The 25,491-nt window shown below is 42.4% G+C and overlaps 1 protein-coding gene across 1 annotated transcript in view; it reads left to right on the top strand.

Moving 5' to 3' along the window:
* The first annotated feature begins 965 nt into the window (after window positions 1-965).
* The window catches only part of NCF1 (neutrophil cytosolic factor 1), a 28,420-nt gene continuing 3,894 nt past the window's right edge, over window positions 966-25,491 (top strand). Inside the window, exons 1-9 of the mRNA XM_040424827.1 lie at window positions 966-1,110; window positions 9,944-10,024; window positions 12,940-13,015; window positions 15,780-15,945; window positions 17,524-17,582; window positions 20,728-20,850; window positions 21,036-21,143; window positions 23,366-23,483; window positions 24,003-24,104. Of these exons, the coding sequence (XP_040280761.1) occupies window positions 1,039-1,110; window positions 9,944-10,024; window positions 12,940-13,015; window positions 15,780-15,945; window positions 17,524-17,582; window positions 20,728-20,850; window positions 21,036-21,143; window positions 23,366-23,483; window positions 24,003-24,104 (905 nt within the window). The 5' untranslated portion in view covers window positions 966-1,038. The remainder of the gene's footprint in view (window positions 1,111-9,943; window positions 10,025-12,939; window positions 13,016-15,779; window positions 15,946-17,523; window positions 17,583-20,727; window positions 20,851-21,035; window positions 21,144-23,365; window positions 23,484-24,002; window positions 24,105-25,491) is intronic.

The raw sequence follows: 25,491 nt of genomic DNA, 5'->3' as shown, positions 1-25,491 counted from the left end.
CAGAAGTGTGATTGACTTGGAGTTACATTGTGTTGTTTAAGTGTTCCCTTTATTTTTTTGAGCAGTGTAGTTATAGGTAACTGACTTTACATAAAGTATCTGAGTAGTTATTTCCATAACTTTATTTCAATCTACTCAGATCTTTAAAGAGTCCATACCATGGCAGGCTTTCAAATAAATGGTTCTCAGTGTAAGGCTACATGCACATGACCGTGTGCCCCCCGTGGCCGTATTGCGGCATGCATACAGCGGGTCTGCAATACACAGGCCCCAGCCGTGTGCATTCCGCATCACAGATCGCGGACCCATTCACTTGAATGGGTCCGCAATCACGGAGATGCGGAACGGAGGCACGGATCGGAACCCCACGGAAGCACTACGGAGCGCTTCCGTGGTGTTTCTGGCCGTGCCTCCGCACCGCAAGAAAGTAGAGCATGCACTACTTTTTTGCGGTGCGGACCGTCGGATGCGGATCGCGGACCCCATTTAAGTGAATGAGTCCGCGATCTGCATGCGGCTGCCCCACGGTCTGTGCCTGTGCATTGTGGACCGCCATTTGCGGTCCGCAGCACGGGCACGGAGCCCTAATGTTCGTGTGCATGTAACCTAATACATGGCCATTTCTAAAAGAGTGGCACTGCACTGAGGGGGACATCCATATGCCACAATTGAACATATAGAGAGGGATGTATACAGAAATACAATTGGTTAAACTTAGCAAACAAGTCTTGTTCCAGTCCTTTACCTTACGCTATAATCCCCAAAAAATGATCGTAGATGTGCCAGTTTGCATCCATTTCATCATTTTTCCATGAAGATAAACAACTTCTCAGAATTTTAATACCAAGAATTTAATTATGTAATGGTTTAGTGCAACTTCTTGCCAACCAATCAGATCTGATGCTAGCTGGGCATTGTCTCCACCTTCCTGTATATAGAGGAACTTCTCCAGTGTTCATAAAGTTGTAGTGAAGCCTGTGACTCTCACAGTTTGAAGGAACTTGACACTCAGCATAACTCTACTGAACGGGTTGTACCATGGCAGAGCCTTTCCTTAGGCACGTCCAGCTTCTTGGATTTGAGAAAAGATTCTCTCCCAGCCAGCATTATGTAAGTACAGATATTTTTATGACTAAATTCTCAACCTGACCCCTATTATCCATCAATTTTAGATCATAATACAGTATATTTATATTTCATGCATTTCTTTCGAAGTTACATACAGTATATTTTAATAAATGACATGAAAAAATCGTGTTATTCTGTTGACTGAAAGTGTTGGAGAAAAGACCACTGTACATTTCCGGCAAGGAACATCAATACAAATTATAGTGTGATACAGTTTTATTATAGGCTTTAGACTACAGTATCTTCCTTGCAATTCTCTGTCCATGTATGATTTAGTATAAATGAAAATGGCTAAACTAGGATAAGAAAATTGCAATTAACACTTTCATTTCTAAAGATTTTGTGCACTGGTAGCCGTTGCAATCTGCACAATATTGAACTTCACAAATAAAGCCAGAATTATAAAATGACAAATTCATGTTATATCCCAATTCCCATAAGTTTGTGGCTAAAAGTCTGACATCAGCAGAGCCTCAGACACATGATGTGCAGTTCATTGTGTGTGAAAATGTGCGCTGTCCATATGACACTTATATTTCTGTATACACACAAATAACCCCATCCCCCTGCATGCAATTTGGGTGTTGGCGACTAGTGATGAGCGAGCACCAAAGTATTCGGGTGTTCGTCCCGAACACATCGCGATATTCGTGCGCTCGGCTGAGCACCCGAGTATAATGGAAGTCAATGGGAGACAACCAGGCACCCCCTGCTCTGAAGAGGGGAGGGTGCCTGGTCCATTGGAAAAGGTCAGAAAGTGACAGAAACACCACCGAAATGGATAGGGAACACCATGGGGAGGATGTCTGGATGCATCTTGGACTCCCAGGTCGCTGCTGGGAACAATGTTGTCCGAGTAGTACGCCACTTTTACATACTGACAATAATACGCACAAAACCGAAGATAAAATCAATTTTAGAGGAAACATTGTTAAGAAACATTCTTTCCTGTATATTTACTTGTATATAAAGTGCAAGTGCTGACAAAAATTGCAAGGAAGAGGCACTCCAATACAACCAGTATATCACATAATGGAGGGCCTCATTCACATTGTGGTACAATTGTTCAGGTAGTGGGACTTCTACACTCATAAAGCCTAGCAGCAGTGAAAGGGCTACCAAAAATTACAAGGAACCGACACTCCAATACACCCTTTATTACACATAAAGGAGGGCATCATACACACCCTTAAAAAATTATCATTGATGGCCTGCTGGTCACCCTCAAAAACATTAGGCGCAAGGGCCTGCTGATCTGACCATCTAAAATATCAGTGGTGAGGGCCTGCTGCTGAGCTGATCCTCAAACAGGGGCGAGGGCCTGCTGGTGAGCTGACGCTCTAAAACATTATATGCGAGTGCCTGCTGGTGAGCTGATGCTCTAAAACATTATAAGCTAGTGCCTACAGGTGAGCCGACACTGTAAAACATTATATGCGAGGGCCTGCTGGTGAGCTGACGCTCTAAAACATTATATGCGAGTGCCTGCAGATGAGCAGACTCTCTCAAGCATTATATGCGAGTGCCTGCAGAAGAGCAGACGCTCTCAAACATTATATGCGAGTGCCTGCAGATGAGCAGACGCTCTCAAACATTATATGCGAGTGCCTGCAGATGACTAGACGCTCTCAAACATTATATGCGAGTGCCTGCAGATGAGCAGATGCTCTTAAAAAATTAGAGTTGAGGGCCTGCTGTTGAGCAGACCCTATAAAAAAAATTCGATTGGAGGGAATATATACAATCTGGATGAGGAGGAGGAGGAGCAGAAAACAAGATTCAACAATACACTCTTTTTGTGGTGGAAAAGGTGCATGGGAATACACTTCAGTAGATTGAGTACATTATAAATGATAGATTGAAATTGCCTTTATGTTCATCCTCAGCTCAGCTCTCCTCTGGTGGAGTTGAGAAATCTGGGGCAATCCAGGCCTTGTTCATTTTTATCTGAGTCAACCTGTCAGCATTGCCAGTGGACAAGTGGATACACTTATCTGTTATAATGCCACCAGCAGCACTAAATACACTTTCAGACAAAACGCTGGCGGCAGGGCAGGCCAGCACCTCCAAGGCGTAGAGCGCAAGTACGTGCCATGTGTCCAGCTTGGACACCCAGTAGTTGTAAGGCACTGAGGGATCATTTAGGATGCTGACACTGTCTGCTATGTATTGCTTCACCATCTTCCAAAACTTTTCCCTTCTTGTACCACTAGGCCGCGCTTCAGGGTGAGGTTGCTGGCGGGGTGTCATGAAAGTGTCCCATGCCTTGGAGAGTGTTGCCCTGGCTTTTTTGGAACTGCTGTGTTCCCATTGTCTCCCTTCCCCGGTTGCCTAAAAAAGTATGGACTCTGCCGCCAGCGTTGTCAGATGGAAAATTCCGGAGCAATCTCTTAACAAGTACCTTCTGGTATTGCACCATTTTACTGTTCCTCTTCACCACAGGAATGAGAGATGAGAAGTTCTCTTTGTAGCGGGGGTTGAGAAGGGTGAGCACCCAGTAATCCGTGTTATCTAAAATTCGTATAACGCGAGGGTCGCAGGAAAGGCAGCCTAACATGAATTCAGCCATGTGTGCCAGAGTACCAACAGGCAAGACGTCGATGTCCATATCAGGATGACTCTCAATCTCCTCTTCCTCCTCCTCTTCTGCCCATCCATGCTGAACAGATGGAATTAAAGTTTCATGGGTACTACCCTCTGTAGCGGAGGCAACTGTCTCCAGCTCCTCCTCCTCTTCATGGTCCAATTCGCGCTGAGAAGACTAACTATGGGTGGTCTGGGTATCACCCTGTGAGATGTCCTCCCCCATTTCCTTGTCTGCCACATTCAGAGCGTCATCCTTAATTGTGAGCAGCGATCGTTTGAGTAGACACAGCAGTGGGATAGTTATGCTGATAATAGCGTTATCGCCACTAACCATCTGTGTGGATTCATCAAAGTTTTTTAAAACCTCACAGGTCTGACATCAATGCCCACTCCTCGCTTGTGAATAGTGGTAGTTGACTCGAAAGGCGACGACCATGTTGCAGTTGGTTTTCCACAACTGCCCTCTGCTGCTCACAAAGCCTGACCAACATGTAGAACGTAGAGTTCCATCGCGTGCTCACGTCGCACAACAGCGCTGCTGCAGCGTTGACAGGCCGGCTGAAGCTGTGGACGACTTTCGGAAATGGACACACACGTGGCGCGCCTTCACTAGTAGCTCTAGCAAATTGGGGTATGTTTTGATAAACCTCTGAACCATTAAGTTTAAGACGTGGGCTAGGCATGGGAAGTGTGTCAAGTTGCCGAGCTCCAAAGCCACCACCAAGTCACGGCCATTGTCAGACACAACCATTCCTGGTTATAGGTTGAGTGGCAAGAGCCACAGCTCAGTCTGGTCCCTTATACCCTGCCAAAGCTCTGCGGCGGTGTGCTGTTTTGTCCCCTAAGCAGATCAGCTTTAGCACGGCCTGTTGACGCTTACCCACAGCACTGCTATACTGCTTCCAGCTAGCGACTGATGGCTAACTGGTGCTGGAGGTGGAAGTGGAGGAGGATGAGGTGGAGGAGGAGAAGTGGGGGTTGGAGCCAGTAACATAGCTGCTGGCGGAGACCCTGATGGACGTATGGTCCGCAATCCTGGGCGTGGGTAGCACCTATGCCATCCCAGGGTATGACTCACTCCCGGCCTCCACCACATTTACCCAGTGTGCGGTCAGGGAAATGTAGCATCCCTGGCCACCAGCACTTGTCCGTGGTTAAGTGGACCATCCCAGTAACTGCGTTGGTCAGGGCACGGGTGATGTTCTGGGACACATGCTGGTGTAAGGCGGGCACGGCACACTGTGAAAAATAGTGGCATCTGGGGACTGCGTACCGAGGGACGGCCGCCGACATCAGGCTGCGGAAGGCCTTAGTGTCCACAAGCCTAAATGGCAACATTTCAAGGGCCATTTCAAAGTTGGCAGTTTAGTGCTATGGCCTGTGGGTGGGTGGGTATTTGCGCTTGCGTTGAAATGACTGTGTTATGGACATTTGGACGCTGCGCTGAGACAGGGAAGTGGATGTTTTTGCTGATGGCTCATGCGAAGGTCCAGGTGCAGGGCGAGAGGCATCTGGGCCTGCGTTTTGGACAACCCGTAACACAGGGGAAGAGGAGGCAGTGGTGTGACCCGCAGACCCAGATTGTGGAACCAGGCGTTCGGCCCACTTATTAGGGTGCTTGGATGGCATGTGGCGGATCATGCTGGTGGTGGTGAGGTTGCTAGTGTTCCTGCCCCGGCTCATTTTGGTACGGCACAGGTTGCAAACTACCACTCTTTTGTCCTCTGCACTTTGCTCAAAAAAGCGCCATACTGCTGAACACCTACCCCTTGGCAAGGTTGATTTACGCATGGGGGTGCTCGGTGTAACGGTTGCGGGCCTGTTTTGTGTAGGCCGACTTCTCCCTTTTGCAAGCCCACTGCCTCTTTCAGCCTGTTGCAGTGCTGCGGATCCCTCCCCCTCTGTACTGCTGTCCTCGGTCGGCTTTTCACCTTCCCATGTTGGGTTAGCGACCTCATCGTCCACCACCTCCTCTTCCACTTCCTCACTCTGCTCATCCTCCTGTTTTGACCTAACCACAACCTCAGTAATTAACAACTGTGTCTCATCATCGTCCACCTTGAGAACGAATGATTGCCGTTCACCACCGTCATCTTCTTGAGACTGTAAAGGCTCAAGAGGTTGGGAATCAGGGCACAATATCTCAGGTCCCTCTTCAAGCATGCTGGGTGCGAGGGCCAAATGTAATAGTGGCGCTGGAAAGAGCTCCTCGAAATATCCGAGTTTGGGATCACTCGTTTGGCAAGCCTCTACATGGTTGGAGGAAGGATGATCTGAGTGAGTATTCGGTTGACCGGACTCTTGGCTACAGAGACTGGACTTGATGGAAGAGAGGGTGGTGCTTAACCAACTGGAAGCATTATCTTCAGCGATCCAACGGGTACGGTTTTCTTATTTTTTTTTGTGGTGCACTAGCAGCAGGCACAGTTTCATTGCGCCCAGTGCCACGGCCTCTGCATGAACCATCAGCATCACGCCTACTTCCCCGTCCCTTAGTGCTCGCCTTCTTCATATTTATGGATTTGTTACTGGTTGTGACGCTGTTTTTTTTTACTGTCCACAAAAGACACAGTTTTCAGATGCAGTACAGTATATGACACAGAACAGCACAGATTTTGGACACTATTTTAGCCACAGATTATTGGAATCTGCCGTAAAGACACTGTTTTATGATGTTGTTTATATTTATAACTATATTATTCCCAGTATATGGCCCTAACAACCACTGACGGTGTTCAAATGCAGAGCACTGAGATTAACGGATTAAACCGCAGACAGCAAAAATGTGGTCAGATTCTGGGAAATATGTATATATATTTATTTTTTCACTTTTTCCCAATATATGGCCCTGAAAACCACAGACGGTGTATAAAATAAAAAAAAAGTGCAACTTTGCGCTTTTAAATTGCTGCCAACACACACAATAGTCCCTAAAAGGACTTTTGTATCTTTGAAACGTCTTTAAAATGAGTAAATTGCGATCAAATTCTCCTTACACTCTCTGTCCCTTCCTAACAGCAGCTCTCCCTGACTCGCAATGAGCCAAACAAGCGTGACGGGTGCTATATAGCACCCGATGACGCGTTCCAGCCAGCCAATCACTGTAATGCCAGTAGAAAACATGGCTACTGGCATTACAGTGATGGCAATACTTACCTGCACGTTTATTGGCTGCTTAGCAGGCAACAAACGTGCGGGGAGGAGAGTACCGCCATGTGCCGAGCATAGCGATGCTCGAGCCAAACAGGTATTCGGCCGAGCATGCTCGCTCATCACTATTAGCGCACCAAGCAAAGTTTTACATTTTTTGATCGTCGCCTTCCAAGAGCTATAACTTTTCCGTCGATACATCATATGAGGGCTTTTTTTTTGTGGTTTTTAATGGCACCATTTTGGGGTACACATAATTTACTCATTCCTTTTTATTATTTCTTAGCGGGCAGGGAAGAAAAAAAACCCGGCAATACTCCCACTGAGTCTTCATGTTATAAACTTTGTGGTGTTTTTTTCAGCATAAATAAGATGATAACAACATTATTCTCTGGGTCAGAATGATTACAGTGATACCAAATACATATTTTTTTTTACGGTTTGCTACTTTTGCACAATAAAAACCCTTTATTTAAAAAAATTATAATTTCTATCCCAAGACCCATCAGGTTTTATTTTTTATTTCTATGGCATGAGGATTTGATTTTTGTGGGATGACATGTAGTTTCCATTTTGCAAAAACAGCAATTCTGGCATTGTTTTTTTTATGGCATTTACCATATTGGATAAATTACATGATAATTGTGTAGTGCGGGTTGTTATGGATGCGTTGATACCAAATATGTGGAGGGGATTTTATTTTTGCTATTTCTTTCATTGAAAAGCGTTTTTTCAAAGGAAAAAAGGTATATTTTTTAACTTGGAAATCTTTTATTCAATAAAACTTTTTGAACCATTTAATAGTCCCACAAGACTTAATTAGGAAATGCTTTGATCGCTTCTATAATTCTCTGTATTACTTATGCACTGCAGAGAATGATACTGTCAGTGCTATACTGACAGTCAAAAGCAGGCTGTGCCAGAAAGGTGCGCACTGCTAGGATACACTGCAGGAGGGCTAGGGCCATCATTAAGTCCAGCCTGCCATGCACATACATCGGCACTTCACGATCTCATTCGCGGGATGCCGATGAGAGACAGAGGGAGTCTGCTCCCTCTGTAACCGCTTAAATGCCGCAGTTGCTATTGACACTTAGCAGTCATTAAGGGGTTATGAGTGGTTAAATACCCCAAAAAGTCAAAATACTTCCAAATACAATTTATATTCTCCTCAGATATTTTCAGAAGTGACCACTTTCAAAAAACTTGGTTAAAATTCACATCAAGGCTAAGGAGCTGATATATTTTACAGTAGTACGGAGGCTATATTGCTAATAAAGTATTCAAACTGATCGGTTCGGATACAGCAGTCCACACCTGATTAGCACAACACTAGCTGCTACCTCTGTATAGGAGCTACACCCCTGTTGCTCTATAGTTTTTTAGCCAAATACTGTACATTACATATCAACAAGCTGCTTTGATAGGCAGCATTCAGCTGAAACCTGACTTTTGTAAATTGCATAATAAATTTAAAAAAATGCAAAAAGTAAAAAAAAAAAAAAAGGGACATTTATCAAGTCTGTTATGCCAGTTTTATGGCATAAAAAAATTGCAAGTTATGTATCTTAGGAGGGAAAAGTATCTTTGGATTTCATATTAGAACAACTTGAAGTCTCATTGACTTTTTTAAAAAGTTGCAAAAAGTTCCATCTCCATGCCAGGCAACCCCCTGGTCTGCTATTACTGTGCACTATTTCTTACATTTTGGGCAACCTTACAAGGCAAAGACAGACTTAAAGAGTCACTGTACTTTCACACAATTTTATAGAGAATGGTGTAATTGGCAAATTTGTAATCACTTCATTTAAAAAGTCTGCTTGCATCCACCTGACTAGAAGCTATAAATTCATGGCCACTAGGGGTCTCACTTCCACCTAACTTGCAGTCCATTGCCTGTTGTTAGACTAAATCCATTTCTAATAACAGAGACACAGAAGACGGTTCACAGGAAATAGATGTGTGTCATTGCTAGCTGTGCTCTTGAGCCTGATAGAAGAACTGCTTCTACACTGCTTCTGAAGAACAGGGGAGCTCCTGGGTGTCTGTAAGTGTGATCTCTCCCTTATGAGCTTTCTGAGTTCCACAGAAGAAAACAAACATAGTGGGAAGTAAGGAAAGTGAGGTCACTGCATTACAGTACTAACAGATTCTAGAGAAGGGAGACGTCCCCTGCTTGTGAGAGAAATGCATCTAATTGTGCAAGTGAAGCAGTGAATAATATGGCTGGGAAAGACATTAGGGAAGCCCAAAAAGACCTGCTCCTTCACAGTTATAAGTTTAGAATGAAGTACAGCCATTACACAAACTTTTTTGAAAATTCAGGTACGCTTTAAAACTGACACCAAAATCACTGCAAATCATAAATCCCCCCTCAACAGAAAATTTCATACCTGATAAGTTGTGTCTTCTGTAATAATCTGCGCAATACAAATAGATTCCTTAAACAAACTACTATGAAGTAATATAGTGGTTATAATTAGTGTTCAGCGAAACAAAGTTGACAAAGTGAACTCTGATCCAAATTTCTGGGAAAATTTGCAAAGCCAAATTTGCTAGTCCTTCATGGTAACAAATCAATTTTCCCTTAAATGGCGGTAAAACAAAAAAAAATCATACTCACCTTGGCCATTTGTGCATGAAGAGTCCTCCACAGCCATCTTGATTGAATATCCAGTGCAAAATCTCATGAGCAGTCACGTATGATGTCACCATGCCACCCAGTGGGATGACATCACACACCGTGCAAGATTTCGTGCTGGATCTTCAAGCAAGATGGCCGCAGCGGGCTCTTAGCGATCAAATGGATAAGGTGAGTATTAACCCTTGACAGCCCTCAATGATCATCTCAGATGCCGCCATCAGCAATGAATGTAGCATCTGAGGGGTTCAATGATGGGGTGGCGGCACAATCGCCGTTGCCTGTCATTGCGCTCGCTACTCACAAAAAAATGTGCTTCGTGACCATCGAAGTTTTGAGAACTTTGCTCATCTTTAGTTCTAATATTGTACAACATTATACATTTTATCCTGTGGCACTGCTTACTAGTCACTACTATCGTCTGTTCTCTTTTACTAGGTATACATGTTCATGGTCAAATGGCATGATCTGACAGAGAAGCTTGTGTACAGGAAATATACAGAAATTTATGAATTCCACGTAAGTTTATTTGCTTTTACTAAACAGTGGGGATGGTAGCAGGGCGTCGTTAGGTCACAACATTCGGGGCTGGAGCCCCGGATGTTTTGTCCCGTGCCCCGAATGTTTATGCTGGTGGGATTTTTTATTTTTTTGTATTAGGCTATTTCTAGCCGTCTGGGCAATCCCACAGATCATCCCCCAACCCCCCTTGTACTTGTTCGGCTACTTGCAGGCTGTGCGGGCATTATTTCAGAACTTCAGTCACTTCGGTCCGCAATTCTGTTCTGCAGCACGTGATCCCGCGAGACCCGCCACGGGATGTCACGGGGATCACACGCCGCAGAACAGAATTGCAGACCGAAGTGACTGAAGTTCTGAACTCATGCCCACGCAGCCTACAAGTAGCAGTAAAATGAGGCTGAGCATAGGTTAGGATGATTTGTGGTGTTTCCCAGACGGCTAGGCCCTTCACCGTAGTATTTAACCCCTTTCAGCAGTCCCCCATTCACTGAAGGGGGGACTACTGAAAGGGGTTAATAACTACTGTGAAGGCCCCCCTGGTGGCGATGAGGGCGTGGCTTCATGGAGTGGAGGCATGGCTTCATTGGGGCTGGTGCCCCGGATGTCTTCAGACCCTAGCAACGCCCCTGGATGGTAGACTTGATGGTTACACTGAGCAGGTAGCCGAAATATATTCTCCAGCACTACCAAAAGTTAACTTTATAACACTGTAATTATTAGCTACCCTCAGAAACCTGAAAAGCTGGAGGCTGAATGCACAACAACAAAAATCCATTATGAAAATTATGTTCTGCTTATGAGTTAAAAGGGTTTTCTGAGAACGATGAACGTGATGTCACAGGCCTAGGAAACGCAGAGAGAAGGCCGTGTCGCTCACATAAACGCCAGTGCCTTCTCAAACAGCTGATCAGTGGGAGTGCCGGGTGACAGACCCCCACTGATCAGAGACTGATGACCTATCCTGAGGATAGGTCATCAGTAAAAAAAAAAAAAATCTCGGAAAACCCCCTTAATAATCTTTCTTGTTCATAATGCAATACAGTATGTGGTAGTAGTACTGTGTAAAAGTACACATGACGAGAGACTAGGTAACTGAAATTCAGTTTATGTCTGTGATATAAAATAAACACCAAAAAGTAGCAATTTGCATTAAAAATTAAAAAGAATTTCAGTGAACTTGCCGAAAGTTGACAGTCGGCATGGTTTTCCAGGAGCTTGCATGACCTAAACATTTTCAACAGATTTATTAATGCTAAACCCAGCAAATGTACAACTTTTGGCACAAATCTAAGCCTTCTCCTAGCAGGCATATCTGTATTAATTTTCTGACATTAGGGCGGTGCAAAAGATGCCAAATTTATCAAGACGCATGCACATCTTAATACACTGAACATAATTCACTTCATCAATCTTTTGTTTTTTATTAGATTGCTGTATGACATCTGCCCCTATGTTTTTCTTGTACATACATGTACAAGTAGGTTATAAGCTGCCACATTTGCTTTATTGGTCTGTACAGTGTGCTAACTTCAGCCTCATGAAACATGAAGTGCAACAGGCAGGGCTCTGCAAGGCTTTATCACCACCTAATTTGGCACAGATGAGTGATGTCATCATGTCATCTTGGCACGCCATGCCTTCTGTGTATTGAAGGGCATTTGATAAATGCTTGCCATCTTAACACTTCTAATTTTCAGGATAGATTTGACATAAATTTACTTAAACAATTTTTCCAATTACTTTTTGTCATAATGTTCTGGTTATATTATGGCAGCATTAAAAATGGAAAAAGATTATATGATAGTTTATAAGCTTATGATCTCACATTTAAAAGGGTTCTATAAAAAATATAATGTAACTTGACAGTCACAAAAAATCCATGCAAGTCAGATTTTTTTGTGCAGCTATGATGTCACAGTCACAGCATGACTCAGATTGTATAAGCAGCTCATAATTATATGTTTTTAGAGTTAAAAATAATTCTGTAGTACGATCACTGTACCTGGCTTAAAGCCTAGCTTGTTATCAGTAGGCATGTGCACTAGTGCATAAACTCTAGTATCCCTGTAAAGTCACTTAGGGTCTGTATCTATCTATCTATCTATCTATCTATCTATCCATGTTTAGTATGATATCTGGTTTGCACATGTCATTGATATATTCATACATCATATGTTTTCTTCTGTTTGATTGGTGGTAAGGCGAACCCCTGACCTTTTTGAATCATGTAAAATTTGTTATACTAAGTCCTCCTAAGTTAGCTTTGATAAATTCTCCTCAAAGTGTTAAAATTCTTCTACAACGGTGACTACAAAATGTACAGGGAGGTGTTAGAAAAGCAGCAAGTTTGTCCTTATGAGCCACTGCATGGACAAGCCTGCTTACATTTAGTTCTATTGAAGCTGGTTCATACTATATTACTGATCTGAAAAAAACACACAGAGGCCAGAAGTGCTCACAAATGCAAGTATTTGATACTGATTGATGACCTATCCTTAGAATAGGTCATCAATATCAGATCGGTAGGGGGCTGAGTGCTGCGGTCTCTTCACAGCTTACCAAGCACAGTGCCATACATTGTATAGTGGCTGTGATTGGTATTGCAGCTTAGCCCCATTCACTTGAATAGGATTGAGCTGCACCCAGGCCACATGATCGATGACATTACTGGCCTAAGATGAGGCCTTAGCAGTCACGGGGCGCTGCAGCCTCTTCTACCTGCTGATCCATTTCTCGGGACCCCTGATCTGATATTATTGACCTATCCTGTGTAAGGGTCATCAATATCAAATTCCCAGATAACACCTTTAAGTCTTATAGGGATACCACTTCCTTGCTGCCAGTTCATGTGTAGGTATATATGTGTATTGAATATATATATAACAGGTTGTTGTTATTTTTGTAACTACTAGAAAGCACTGAAAGAAATGTTCCCTATTGAGTCCGGACAAATAAACAAAGAACACAGAACAATCCCTCATTTGCCAGGTAAATCTTTGTAAGACAATGATTCCATTGAATGGAAGGGTATTTATCATTGTTTATTGGCGTAACCGCCCTGACAATGTGTGGGGGTAACAAAAGTGTTTTTCCTATTAACAAATCAAAACAACAAAATGAAAAAAGTGTGGGATTATGTTTCATCTCGTGACATTTTACAGCAACCACAAGATCACAAACACTCCTCAAATGCAGACAGATATAATGTCACATGGAAATTCATACAACTGAAACCAGGAGTATGTTACAACACAGATCAACATTACAAAACATAAAAAAAAAGAATATATCACTCAGATACCCTTCACAGAATTAGGATGACAATGTAATTTATAGATGACATTATTTGATGTAAAGAGGACCTGTGAATGTAACGGATCTCCTGGCACCCCGACTGGGTACCTCCGTTGATGGATGCTCCTAGTGCTTCCCGAGGGCTCCAAGCACACCACTTGACACCGTAAGCACTGCAGACCCCATGAACCGCCGCAGCTTGATTGGGGTCTCGCCGTCTCCTACCCACCCTGGACCTACGACAAGGCTCCAGGCTTCAATAGGTGAACCTCTCTTCCTTCAGAGAGCAATGCAGGAACAAGCTCTTAAAAGAGCTCAGTGATTATAGCCATGGCAGTATGCAGCATATAGCAATGGGAGCACTTTCAGCAACATGTTCAGAAACACCTATGATTTGTCTCTCTAATGCACACGGCTAAAGTACAGTGTAGATACAGCCTTTCCCCCCACACATGAGACGAGGCTCTATGTTGAGGGTAAAACAGGAACTCTTTAATGGGGCTTAATGTCAGCCTTTTATGCAGGTCTTCCAGCAAGGGACACTCCCCCTGGGGACCTTGTGGAAGACTGAGACAATTTATACATTAGCCAATCACATGCATTTACAGTATAGAAACACTCCCAGCAATTGTACACAACCCCTCCCCCCTCTGCCCGAGATACAATTACCAAACACAATGGGCTCTGCCTGTAAAACAATTACCAAACACAATAAACAAAACACAATAGGCTCTGCCTGTGATACAATTACCAGACATAATGGGCTAACTTAATCACTCACAGCAGAAAACAGCCATTTTTCCCAAAACACAGAAAACACCTCCAAAACCTCTCATATCCCCATAATTTATAAATCCATGGATAGCTCTGATCTGGGCGAACAACATATCCAAAAATCACCCAGATCCGAGCAGGGGCTCCCGAATTCCATGGAAGTCACATTTGGCCGACCGCAAGCACGGCCCTCCTGCCCAAAACAGTTCCACAGATCTAGGCTGTGCGGCCGGTCTATCCTCTCCTTAAAAGTTAGCACATGGGCCATAATCCTGAGGCAAGAGGCTGGCAAACAGGCCCCTCCAAAACCCAGTGGCGAGGCCAGCCTCGTCACAGTGAGCTCTCCTGACATGATTGTTTTACTTAAAGGGGTTTTCCATCCTTTAGATAATGATATCCTATTCCGCGGATAGGTCATCAATAACAGATGAGTGGCTGGCCGACAGCTGCACTCCCATAGTCTCATCCTATAAAGTGATGAGCTCCCTCTGTGAGCGAAATGCACTGTGGCCTCAAGTGAATGAGACCAACTGCAGTTGCTTGCACAGCTGAGTGGCCATCATTTGCCGACATGATGGGAAAACCCCATTTAACCTATACAACACTTTCTATTTTACGCATTCCGAATCCTAAATTTATGATAACCCTATACATTTACATAATAAGCCCAAAAAGGAGAAGTGAAAATGTAACTGAACCATCTGTCATATTTTCATCTTTCAAATTCTTGTCTGAATGATAAATTGAGTTTCCAAAGTGTTAATGACAAAAAGTGACCGCAAATCTGTTATCCCTTCTATGCTACTATCGCAGGTGGTAACAAGTAATCGTGGGGCTCAATAGCAAAACTTGAAATGGGACCACTTTCAGCAACATGTTCAGAAACACCTATGATTGGTCTCTCTAATGCACACGGCTAAAGCACATAGTGATGGATGTCACAGTACAGGGATAATGCACATAGTTATGTTACAGTACAGGGATAATGAACATAGTGATGTCACAGTACAGGGATAATGAACATAGTGATGTCACAGTACAGGGATAATGTATACTGAAGTCACAGTAAAGGGATAGTGCACACAGTATTGGCATACCGGTAATACAAACAGTGATGTCACAACACAGATATAGTAAAGACTATGATGTTACAGCACAAGGATAATCTACTCAGTGATATTACAACACTGGAATTATACAAACAGGGATGTCACATGAAGTATAATACACATATGATGTCAAAGTGCAGGCATAATCTATTCAGTGATATTACAACACTGGAACTATACAAATAGTGGCCACATGCAAGCATAATGCACATATGATGTTACAATACAGGAATATTGTAGGGGTGTCATAGTACAAGAAAATGTAATGTAGCACAGAAGGGCTAATGCACAAAAAAACTAAATAAGCAAGAGACCCCATAGTAAAACTTAGAATGTGGTTGTATTAAATTTTCCATGGCACTTTATATACATTTACCACTAGCTGCACCTTAGATCTGAGTGGATATTAGCCCCCTAAATTGTTGGGCCCTATAACAGCTGCTATGCCTGTTACCCTGGTAGTTACATCAATGCTGCCATGCGTCGCTTATGGTGGGGAGTTTTAACTTGACTGTAACAACAAATGCAACAACAGACAATAAAATCTAACAATAAATAACAATGTTGATTGTCAGCACCAAAATGGTTTGATGGCCTGAGGTCCACAGAGAACCGACAAGTCACCCTGGCGGATTATTGCTCATCCCTACTCAGCCTTCCACCTAAGATATCTCGTTGCCCCCATATTCTCAACTTTTTCAAGGTCAGACCTGATGATGAAAACCCCACAGCAAGCAGCAAGTAAGTATAATCTACCATTTATAACACTATGCAAGGAACAAAACTCACATCTTTATTTGTTGCTGTGTACCAGCTATTAGAAAATGAGTGATTTATTCAATTCTACCTGAACTACTACTTATTTTCTGTTGACAACAAATACCAGGTATTCTGTCAACAATTGTTTCATCTGCATATTCAGAACTTATTAAAGCTATAGATTATGCTTGACTTGTCTGGTATTTTATTTTATATATAATGTACAGCCCAATAATATATATACCATATATAAATTGTATATAACAGTATATATATATATATATATATATATATATATATATATATCCACACACACACAAAGTGGCATGCAAAAGTTTGGACACCCCTGGTCAAAATTACTCTTACTGTAAACAGTTAAGCAAGTTGAAAGATAAAGATGAAACACACTTTTCAACATTTTAAGAAATATCAGTGTATTATTTTGGTTTTGTACAATTTTACAGTGAAAAGGGGAAAGGAGTACCTTGCAGAAGTATGGGAACACAAGGAGATTTGAGCGCTCAGATAACTTTGACCAAGGTCTCTGACCTTAAATAGCCAGTTAGGGTTAAGGTTTGTTCCCAATCATCATTGGGAAAGGCCAGGTGATACAAATTTCAAAGCTTTAATAAATGCACAGACTAGTCTACCGTTGTCCCAAAAAACAGCAGCCATGGGTTCTTCTAAACAGCTCACACTCTGAAAATGAAAATATTTGAGGCTCACAAAGCAAGAGAAGACTATAAGAAGATAGCAAAGTGTTTTCATATTGCCATTTCCTCAGTTTTAAATATAATTAAGAAATAGCAGTTAACAGGAATAGTGGATGTCAAGAGAATGTCTGGAAGACCAAGAAAGAGATGGCTTCTCATCGGATTTCTAGAAAGGCAAATCAGAACCCCCGCTTGACTGCAAAAGACCTTCAGAAGACTTAGCAGACTCTGGAGTTGTGGTACATTGTACTACTGTTCAGCAACAAAATTCAGCCTTTTGGAAACAAGTCCTGTGGACTGATTGAGATTAAAACAGAACTCTTTGTCCACAATGAGCAAAGGTGTGTATGGAGTAAAAAGGGCAAAGCATTTCATGAAAAGAATGGATTCAATGAAATTGAAATGCATTGAAAATCTGTGGTGTCCATGCAAGGCAGCCCAGGAATCTCACAGAAATGAAAGACTTTTGCAAAGAAGAATGGATGAAAATCCCTCAAACAAGACTCTTGACTGGGTACAAAATTGTTTACTAGAGGTGATACTGGCCAAAGGGAGTGCTACTAAGTACTAACATGCAGGGTGCCCAAAGTTTTGCTTTGGGTCCTTTTCCTTTTTTGTTATTTTGAAAATGTAAAAGATGAAAAAAAAATATATAAAAATAATTTGCTTCCAATACAAAGGAAAAGTGTCATCTTTAACTTTCTGTCGTTTGAATATCATTTACCGTAATCTTCAACTTCCTTAACTGTTCACAGTAATAGTAATTTTGACCAGGGGTGCCCAAACTGTTGCAGTATATTTATATTATTATATTTTCAGTATATATATATTTTTGCTTTATTTTCAGTGGTCGCAAGCCTGAAACTTTCTTGTTGAAGACAGATAGCAACAAGAAAAATGTGTCTGGTAGGGAAAATTCTATTTCTTAAACATTATAAAATAAGTTCTTCAGTAAAGTCAAGGCACATAACATATCTTTTTTTCACTGCATGATTCTGTATCTTTTACATATAGACTTCTTTTTATGTCTAGTGTTACATACATTCTGTGGGTTGTGATTATAAAAACTTGGCTGACATTTTTCTACCAGTTTGAATGGGGAAGTAAAAACCGAATTACTTACAACTGACTTTGGTATAGTTGTGCACATTAAGGGTGCTGGCACACTGCAGTTCTGACATGCAGTTAGGATGCAGTTTTTTATTGGAAGTAACTGAAATTAATTAAATCATTCCCACAATGCAGAACACCAGGGTTTAATGAGGCTGCTAAACTGGCTAAATTAAAAACTGCATCCTAAATGCATGTCAGAACTGCACTGTGTGCCAGCACCCTTAGGCCACATGCACGAGATGCGTTTTCGGGTGCAGTCACACGGCCGTATGTATTTTGCAGTCTGCAAAACTTGGATCCGCAAAAAATACTGATCATGTCCATGTGATGTCTGTGTTGCATCTGTTTTTTGCAGACCCATTGTAACAATGCCTATTCCTTAGTACACCAAAAATATTACTCCACACATATAATATAAATTCATTCTTTATTATTTAAAAAAATAATATAGCCTTGCTCTAATGCCTATTCCTTGTTTGCACAACTGACAAGAATAGGGCATATTCTACTTCTTTTTTTTTTTTTGCGGGACTGTGGAATGGACATTCGACATTTTTGTGGCCCCATCGAAATGAATGGGTCCACATCCTATCCACAAAAACTGTGGATCGAATGCAGACCAAACATACGGTCATGTGAATGGGGCCTTATACAGGGATGCAGAAAATCTGCACGTTAATATTTTCAAAATATCATCTACAGTGTGGAAATTTCCCTGCAGAAATTGACTTATGGTGTGGATTTTGAAATCCTCAATGTATCAATAGTGATGAGCGGCAGGGGCAATATTCAAATTCGTGATATTTCGCGAATATGTGGTAGAATATTCATCATATATTCACGAATGTTCGTATTCGAGATTAAATCTGCAATGTAAAAATCACTTAAGATTATTTTCGTGATTCTGAAAAATCTGCAATGTAAAAATCGCGTAATGCTAAGTGGGTCAAAAACGAATATCTAGCACTATAGAATATAGTTATATTATATATTAGTTTTTTAGAATATTCGTTATTTTTTTCCATCTGAAGTGAACAGTCATTGGCCCACAAGCAACTTAAGCAGGGAGGAAGCCTCACTTCAGATGGAAAAAAATGACGAATATTCTAAAAAACAAATATATAGCACTATATTCGATATAGTGCTATATATTCCTTTTTTAGAATATTCTTCATTTTTTTCCATCTGAAGTCTTGATTCCTCCCTGCTTAAGTTGCTTGTGGGCCAATGGCTCATTTGCCCACAAGCAAGAAGCAGGGAGGAATCATGTTTTCAGATGGAAATAAATGATGAATATTCTATATAACTAATATATAGCACTATATTCAAAACATTTGCGAATTCTCGAAGTTGCGATAAATATTCGGAATGCGAATATTCGCGCTCAATACTGCATATCAATTGTTTGTGTTCATTTTCAGTGCGCATTTCACACTGTACCAGGGCCGGTTCTAGGTGAAATGGAGCCCTGGGGCGAAAAACAATAAGGCCCCCCCCGCCCATGACACTTGATGACTAGAGTTGAGCGAACACCTAGATGTTCGGGTTCGGAGAGTTCGGCCGAACTTTAAAAAAAAGGTCGGGTTCGGGACCCGAACCCCATTGAAGTCAATGGGGACCCAAACTTCACTTTATTATTTTCCGTTATAACATGGTTATAACAGAAAATAATAGTATTAGCTTTTTCAGATCTGAGTTTTCACGATCGTGAAAACTCAGATCCGACAGTATATTCTAACACAGAGGCGTTCCCATGGTGATGGGGACGATTCAAGTTAGAATATACTAAGAACTGTGTGCATAACTGCCCCCTGCTGCCTGGCAGCACCCGATCTCTTACAGGGGCTGTGATCCACACAATTAACCCCTCAGGTGCCGTCCTGAGGACGGCGATACAGATGACTGGAGATGAGCGCTTCCACAATGGAAGCACTCATCTCCATGTGACTGTCCTGCCTGCTTATAGTTATTTGCGGGACGGCGCCGGGGGCCCCTAAGGACTCGGGGGCCCGGGGGCAATTGCCCCCCTTGCCTCTATGGAAGCGCCGGCCCTGCACTGTACAATGCAAAGGATAAGATCTGGGGTCAATCCACATCATAATATCTCGCTAAATCTACAAGAACATGCAGATTTTGGTGTGGATTTGTTGCAGAAACGTTGTAAAATCTGCATGAAAACTCACATGGAAATTCCACATAAATTTCACTGCTGTGTGCATGTATCCTAAAGGTATGGCAAAGTCATATCTGTTCTTTCTCTCCTTTTATGATCCACTCCTGATTTTGGCTTCCAAAACTTCATCGGGAAACCTGTGTGGCCATTCCCTAAGTGGGTTATGCAGTCCCATGAAATGTTCTACAAACAGCTTAAAATGCTATAAAATAACAAAAGAAGTAATGTTTACCGTTTTCATGCTGGTCTTCCACCGGCATCTATCGACCAGTCTCCAGCTGTTGATGACAAGGTGTCTCAACATTTGATCATCGACAACACTGGGACCAACACTGTGGCCAGTGATCTCTTTAAAGTGTACCTCCAATGTTGCTAGAGTTGACATCTCCTGCCAGAATATGGGGGAGATGGAGCTGGCAGATCAGATGTACATTTGATGACGCAACTATACGAAGTCCAGGGAACCATACAATAACCATATGGCATCATAAGCTACTGTAAAGGGCATTGTATGGTTCCCTGGTCAATAATCTGCTGGTTGCATCTTCTACTTTTGTCAGAAGACAAAAACAACAACAATACTGAAGACCCCCTTTAAATTATCTTCTTAAGAAAAATTAAATAGCTCAATACACTAATACCTAAAAAGTATTTTATAAAACGCTATATATAATTCCCTGTCACAGTATTTCACAGGAAACATAAACATGAATACATTTGTATTAAAGATTAATAATTCTAACACAATCTGAATTCTTTTGACAGACATAACAGGTCCTATTATTCTGCAATCATATCGCGCCATTGCAGACTATGAGAAGACTTCCAAAAATGAGCTGTCCGTAAAGACTGATGATGTTGTCGATGTGGTGGAAAAAAAGGAAAATGGTAACCTTATAATAGCAGAAATGAATTATAAACAAACTATAGAAATCAATTCTAGTGTTTGAGTAAGTGTCAGTAAGTTACAGTTACTGGCCTTGCCCATTTTTTACGGATATTGCAAATTTTTGTGCAAACCAGAACTGGTGATGGTGAAGAAGCTTCTATGCTATGTATCCTCTCTTATATAGGTTGGTGGTTTTGTCAGATGAAGAACAAGAGGGGATGGTTTCCAGCTGCTTATCTTGAACCACTAGATAGCCCCGATGAGCCTGAAGATCAAGAACCAAATTATGAAGGTGATACAGCACATTATAAAAAATCTGTATACATTTTTACTTTAATCAGTTCAAGACCGGGCCATTTCCCCCTTTCTGACCAGGTGCATTTCCTGTTTTTAGCACATGTATCTTTGAATGCCATAATTTGATTACATTTGCATATGAAATTAATTTTGCACCTTTTTTGGTGATACATGGGGCTTTATTTTTGTGACACTTTTATTTTAGAATTTTTTTATGGAAGCAGTCATTAGCATGCAGGAGGCACGGGGAGTGAGGGCAGCGATGCGTTGGCTTCACTCACCTTCCCTAGTCTTCTTCGGGGTCCTGCTGTGGTGTCTTGACCGCAAACAGCAGCAGGACATAATGCGCTCCTACGTTGACTATGACCTGACGCTGTCTGCCGTCAAGTCACAGTACACAGCAGGACCCGGAAGAAGCAATGGAGTGGTGGGTCCTGGATCTGCGGCGCTGTCTGAAGCAAGCAAGGTAAGTTTATTCATTTATTTTCTGTAACGTCGGATCTGAGTTCTCATGTGGGTCCGATCTGAGGCTGATGAGTGCTGGGGGTCCGATCTGAGGCTGAGTAAGGCTGGGGGGTGCAATCTGAGGCTGATAGAGTCTGATTGTGAGAGAGGAACGCCGATATCCAGCAATCCTACATCTTCTCTTTGCCTCGTAGGCTTTGAACAAGGTATTGGTGGATCGAAACATTGGCCTCATCTTAATCTTGTAACTGGATGTAAATAAATATTTATTTTACATTTATATTGAGTGCCATGGTATCTTCCAGAGGGTCTGATTGGGAGCCTGATGGGGGCTGGTGGAGGAGTCTGATGGGGGCTGAGGGGTCCAATCTGAGGCTGATTGGGGGTCTGATCTGAGTCTGATGGGATTGGGGGGTCTGATCTCAGGCTAATGGACGCTGGGGGTGTCTGATGGGGGTCTGATCTGAGGCTGATGGAGGCTGGGGGGTCTGATGGGGCTGATCTAAGGTTAATGGACGCTGGGGTGGTCTGATATGAGGCTGATGGAGGCTGGGGGGTCTGATCTAAGGCTGGTGGAGTCTGATGGAAGGCTGGTGGAGGTTGGGGGGGGTCTGATTTTGGAGTGTGATCTGAAGTCTAATTGTCACGGGTGTGAACCCACTGTGCCACTGACTGGCTATACTCTGGAGGGGTGTGTCTAAGCAACTACCTGGTTTTCACTAGAGCCTCAGATGTTGAGGATAGACTTGAGCCGTTAGGGTAGTTGCTAGGGGCTACTCCAGAGCAATTCCAGAGTCAGTGGCAGCTGGTCCAGGCAGACCAGGAGATAACTGAGTAGGTACCAGAAGTACAAGCGTAGTCAGGCGGGCAGAGACATTACCAGGAGCAACGGTGCAGGACCCAAGGATAAGGCAGAGATGTGATCAGACAGGCAATAGGACAGGGCAGGTGGCACAGGTACAGGTCAGGCAATCCGGGTCGGCAACAGGAGAGACAAAGCAAGCAGGTAGGGATCAGATGATAAGCAGAGTCCAGGGACGAAGTATAGATCAGGAGCACATGAGAGTATCAGGAACCCGCCAACTCAAGGACCTTGACACTGAGGCATCTCGGAAAGGGGATGAGCTACTTAAATTCATGAAGGAGAGCCAGAGTTGGTCACCAAAGTCACCTGACCTAACCCATACACCCTAGAGAGTGATGCGCTCCGCCCTTAGAGCAGTGTAACACAAAACAGCCAAACTCATGCTGTGTCCAGGGCTAAGTGGAAGCTGTGGAGCATAATCCTCAAAAGCACTAACACCTACAGAAATAGAGCCCAGGGCCGCAGCGGTGAAATGGGAAGCACCGGCCACAGGTCACCGCTGAGCGCGGTGCCCGGGATTGCAGCGATAAGCGGGGAAAAAGCGGCATACAGCAGCCGCTGTTACACTAATGAAGAATTGGGGTATAATTTCAGGGTCTTGAGGATTGGGGGTCTGATGAGGGCCTGATCTGAGGTCTGATGAAGAATGGGGGTTTGCTCTGAGGTCTGATGGGAAATATTTATTTTCTTATTTTCCTCCTAGGTGCTTTAGTCCCAAAAATACTGTAGTTTGTTTTTCCACATTTTTTTAATAGTACGCCGTGCAACTAAAATACTTTTTTTTTTAAATCAGGCAATAAAGCTGATTGTTTTTCACTGTTATTTTGAACTGTATGTATTGTTCCTAGTCAAAACTTTCATGTTTCTCGTATCTTGTGTGCATATAGGTGAACTGCATGTCACCATAAAAGAGTACATAGGAGAGTTAGAGGATGAACTGTCCATACAAGAAGGGGAAAGTGTGGAAGTCATCCACAAGCTTCTTGATGGTTGGTGGGTTGTGAGGTATGTGGAAAAAGAAATATATTCAAGTAAATGAAATTGTTCTAGAAAAAGATTATTATTATACAGCAAAAAAAAAAAATAATGTGTCTATAATTCCAACTTATTTTAAAGGGGCTTCCCATCTTATAAATTGATGGAATATTATTAGAATATGCCATCTATTATCATGAGGGCAGACTAATAGACCTCTCCATTGATGCTGAAAATGAAGGGGGTGCAGTGCTGGTTTAGAGATGTGCCCATTTAAGTTACAGGTGCTGGTTGCAGAAGTGTCACTGTGCAGAGAAAACGTAGAAGAGGATGCAGAAGTAAACCAGTGGGCTGCCACATTCATACTCAAAATCAGTGGGTGTCCCAGAAGTTGTACCCCCACCAATCCTAATGTGATGCATATCCTAGTGATATTCCATACATTTTAAAGATTGGAAACCCCTTTAAATACAAGTAAATGTACTGCATGATTTTGATCACCACAGTTTGTTTATAGTACAACTAATGTTCTTCTTTTTTTTGGTCCAGGAAAGGCAGCAAAACTGGTTACTTCCCTGCAATATACCTCCAAAAGTCTGGAGATGCTATTTCTGCAGGAGGGAGTCAGACAAAGGGCTTGCCACCCCGGAGGTAAGAACAAGAGAGATAAAAATAAAATTGTAGCTAAAAACATATGTTGCATCAAACATTAGCCATACAGTGTTGTACATAGAGAAGTAAGGACCCCATAGCAAGGATCAAACCAGGCCCACCACACAGGACGGAAGCGTTTCTGCCTAAATACCTTTCAAAGACCTTTGGGCCATTTTTTCCACTGCTTTATTTGCTAAAAGTTGTTCTTTTAGAGGGTAGAGTCTTGACCAAGTTTTCACCCCCTCTTGCCCTGGGCCCCACAGCAGTCGCATGGTCTGCCACTATGGTAGTTACACCCCTGTAGCCATAGCCACCTGTCTGACCACTATATTCTACCGTCCAACTGTATCTATCCCATGAGAAGCCAAGTAAGGAGAATGGGAATGAAAAGGGCACCAAAATGGGTACTGAAATGTTTGTATCCATTCTTAGGTTTCTAGCAGTTTACTGGATCATCCCATAGTATCCAATTACCTATTTCCACAGTACAGGATGTCCACTGATTTAGTGCCCAGACTGTGGTATGCAATAATGTAATTGTATAGCTCATGGTGTCCAGTGCATTTACCATCTTACCTGTCATTTAGACCTCAAGCACATGACTGTGTCTGTATTGCTCTCCACAAACCACGGATCTGCAAAATATGGATACATTCCATGTGCAATCCACATTCTTCTCTCTCCCAATACTACAAAGGACTATTCTTGTCCACAATACGGAATTTGGAGAGAACATGGATGACATCAGTTTTTTTGTTGACCTATAGAAATGAGTGGATCCATGTTGCGTGAAATCCACAAAAATGCGGATTGTACACAAATACAAAATACAGTTGTGTGCATGATGCCTTAGAAAATGTATTACAGGACATTTCTTTAGACCATCTATCATAGGCTGGTCATATAAACCTTATTATCTCTCCGCCAGTCTGACTCCTATGGTTTACTGTGATAGCCCAGAGAGCAGTCTGAGTTTCAAAGTTGAAAACACTTTTATAAATATTCTGGGTGAAAACAACCATCAGCTAATAGGGCCTATCTCTATTCATAAGTGTAGTTAGTGTGGACAATGAAAAATTGAATGCAGCCCTATTCCCTATTCTACTTTTCACTATGAAGTCCCATAGTTTAGGGGCAGGGCTGCTTGTATTATCTCTTCTAGGCAGCATTACATTTTGCACTGTTATTGCATGGTGATATCATGTGTTCATTATACTTACATGTTACATAATTATGTTTTTCTCATCTGCTGTCACATTGTACATGTCATTATTCCTGGGTCATCACAGCACAGAATTTATTAGCCTTGTAGTGTGACATCAATGAGCACATTAACCCATTCATTATTGTGGAATTACTGTGTGCATTATTCCAGTACTATGAC

Source organism: Bufo bufo, chromosome 3 (assembly GCF_905171765.1).
Source record: "Bufo bufo chromosome 3, aBufBuf1.1, whole genome shotgun sequence".
Lineage (NCBI taxonomy): Eukaryota > Metazoa > Chordata > Amphibia > Anura > Bufonidae > Bufo > Bufo bufo.
The sequence above is the reverse complement of the archived record's forward strand: the minus strand, read 5'-3'. Positions and strand labels throughout refer to the sequence as shown.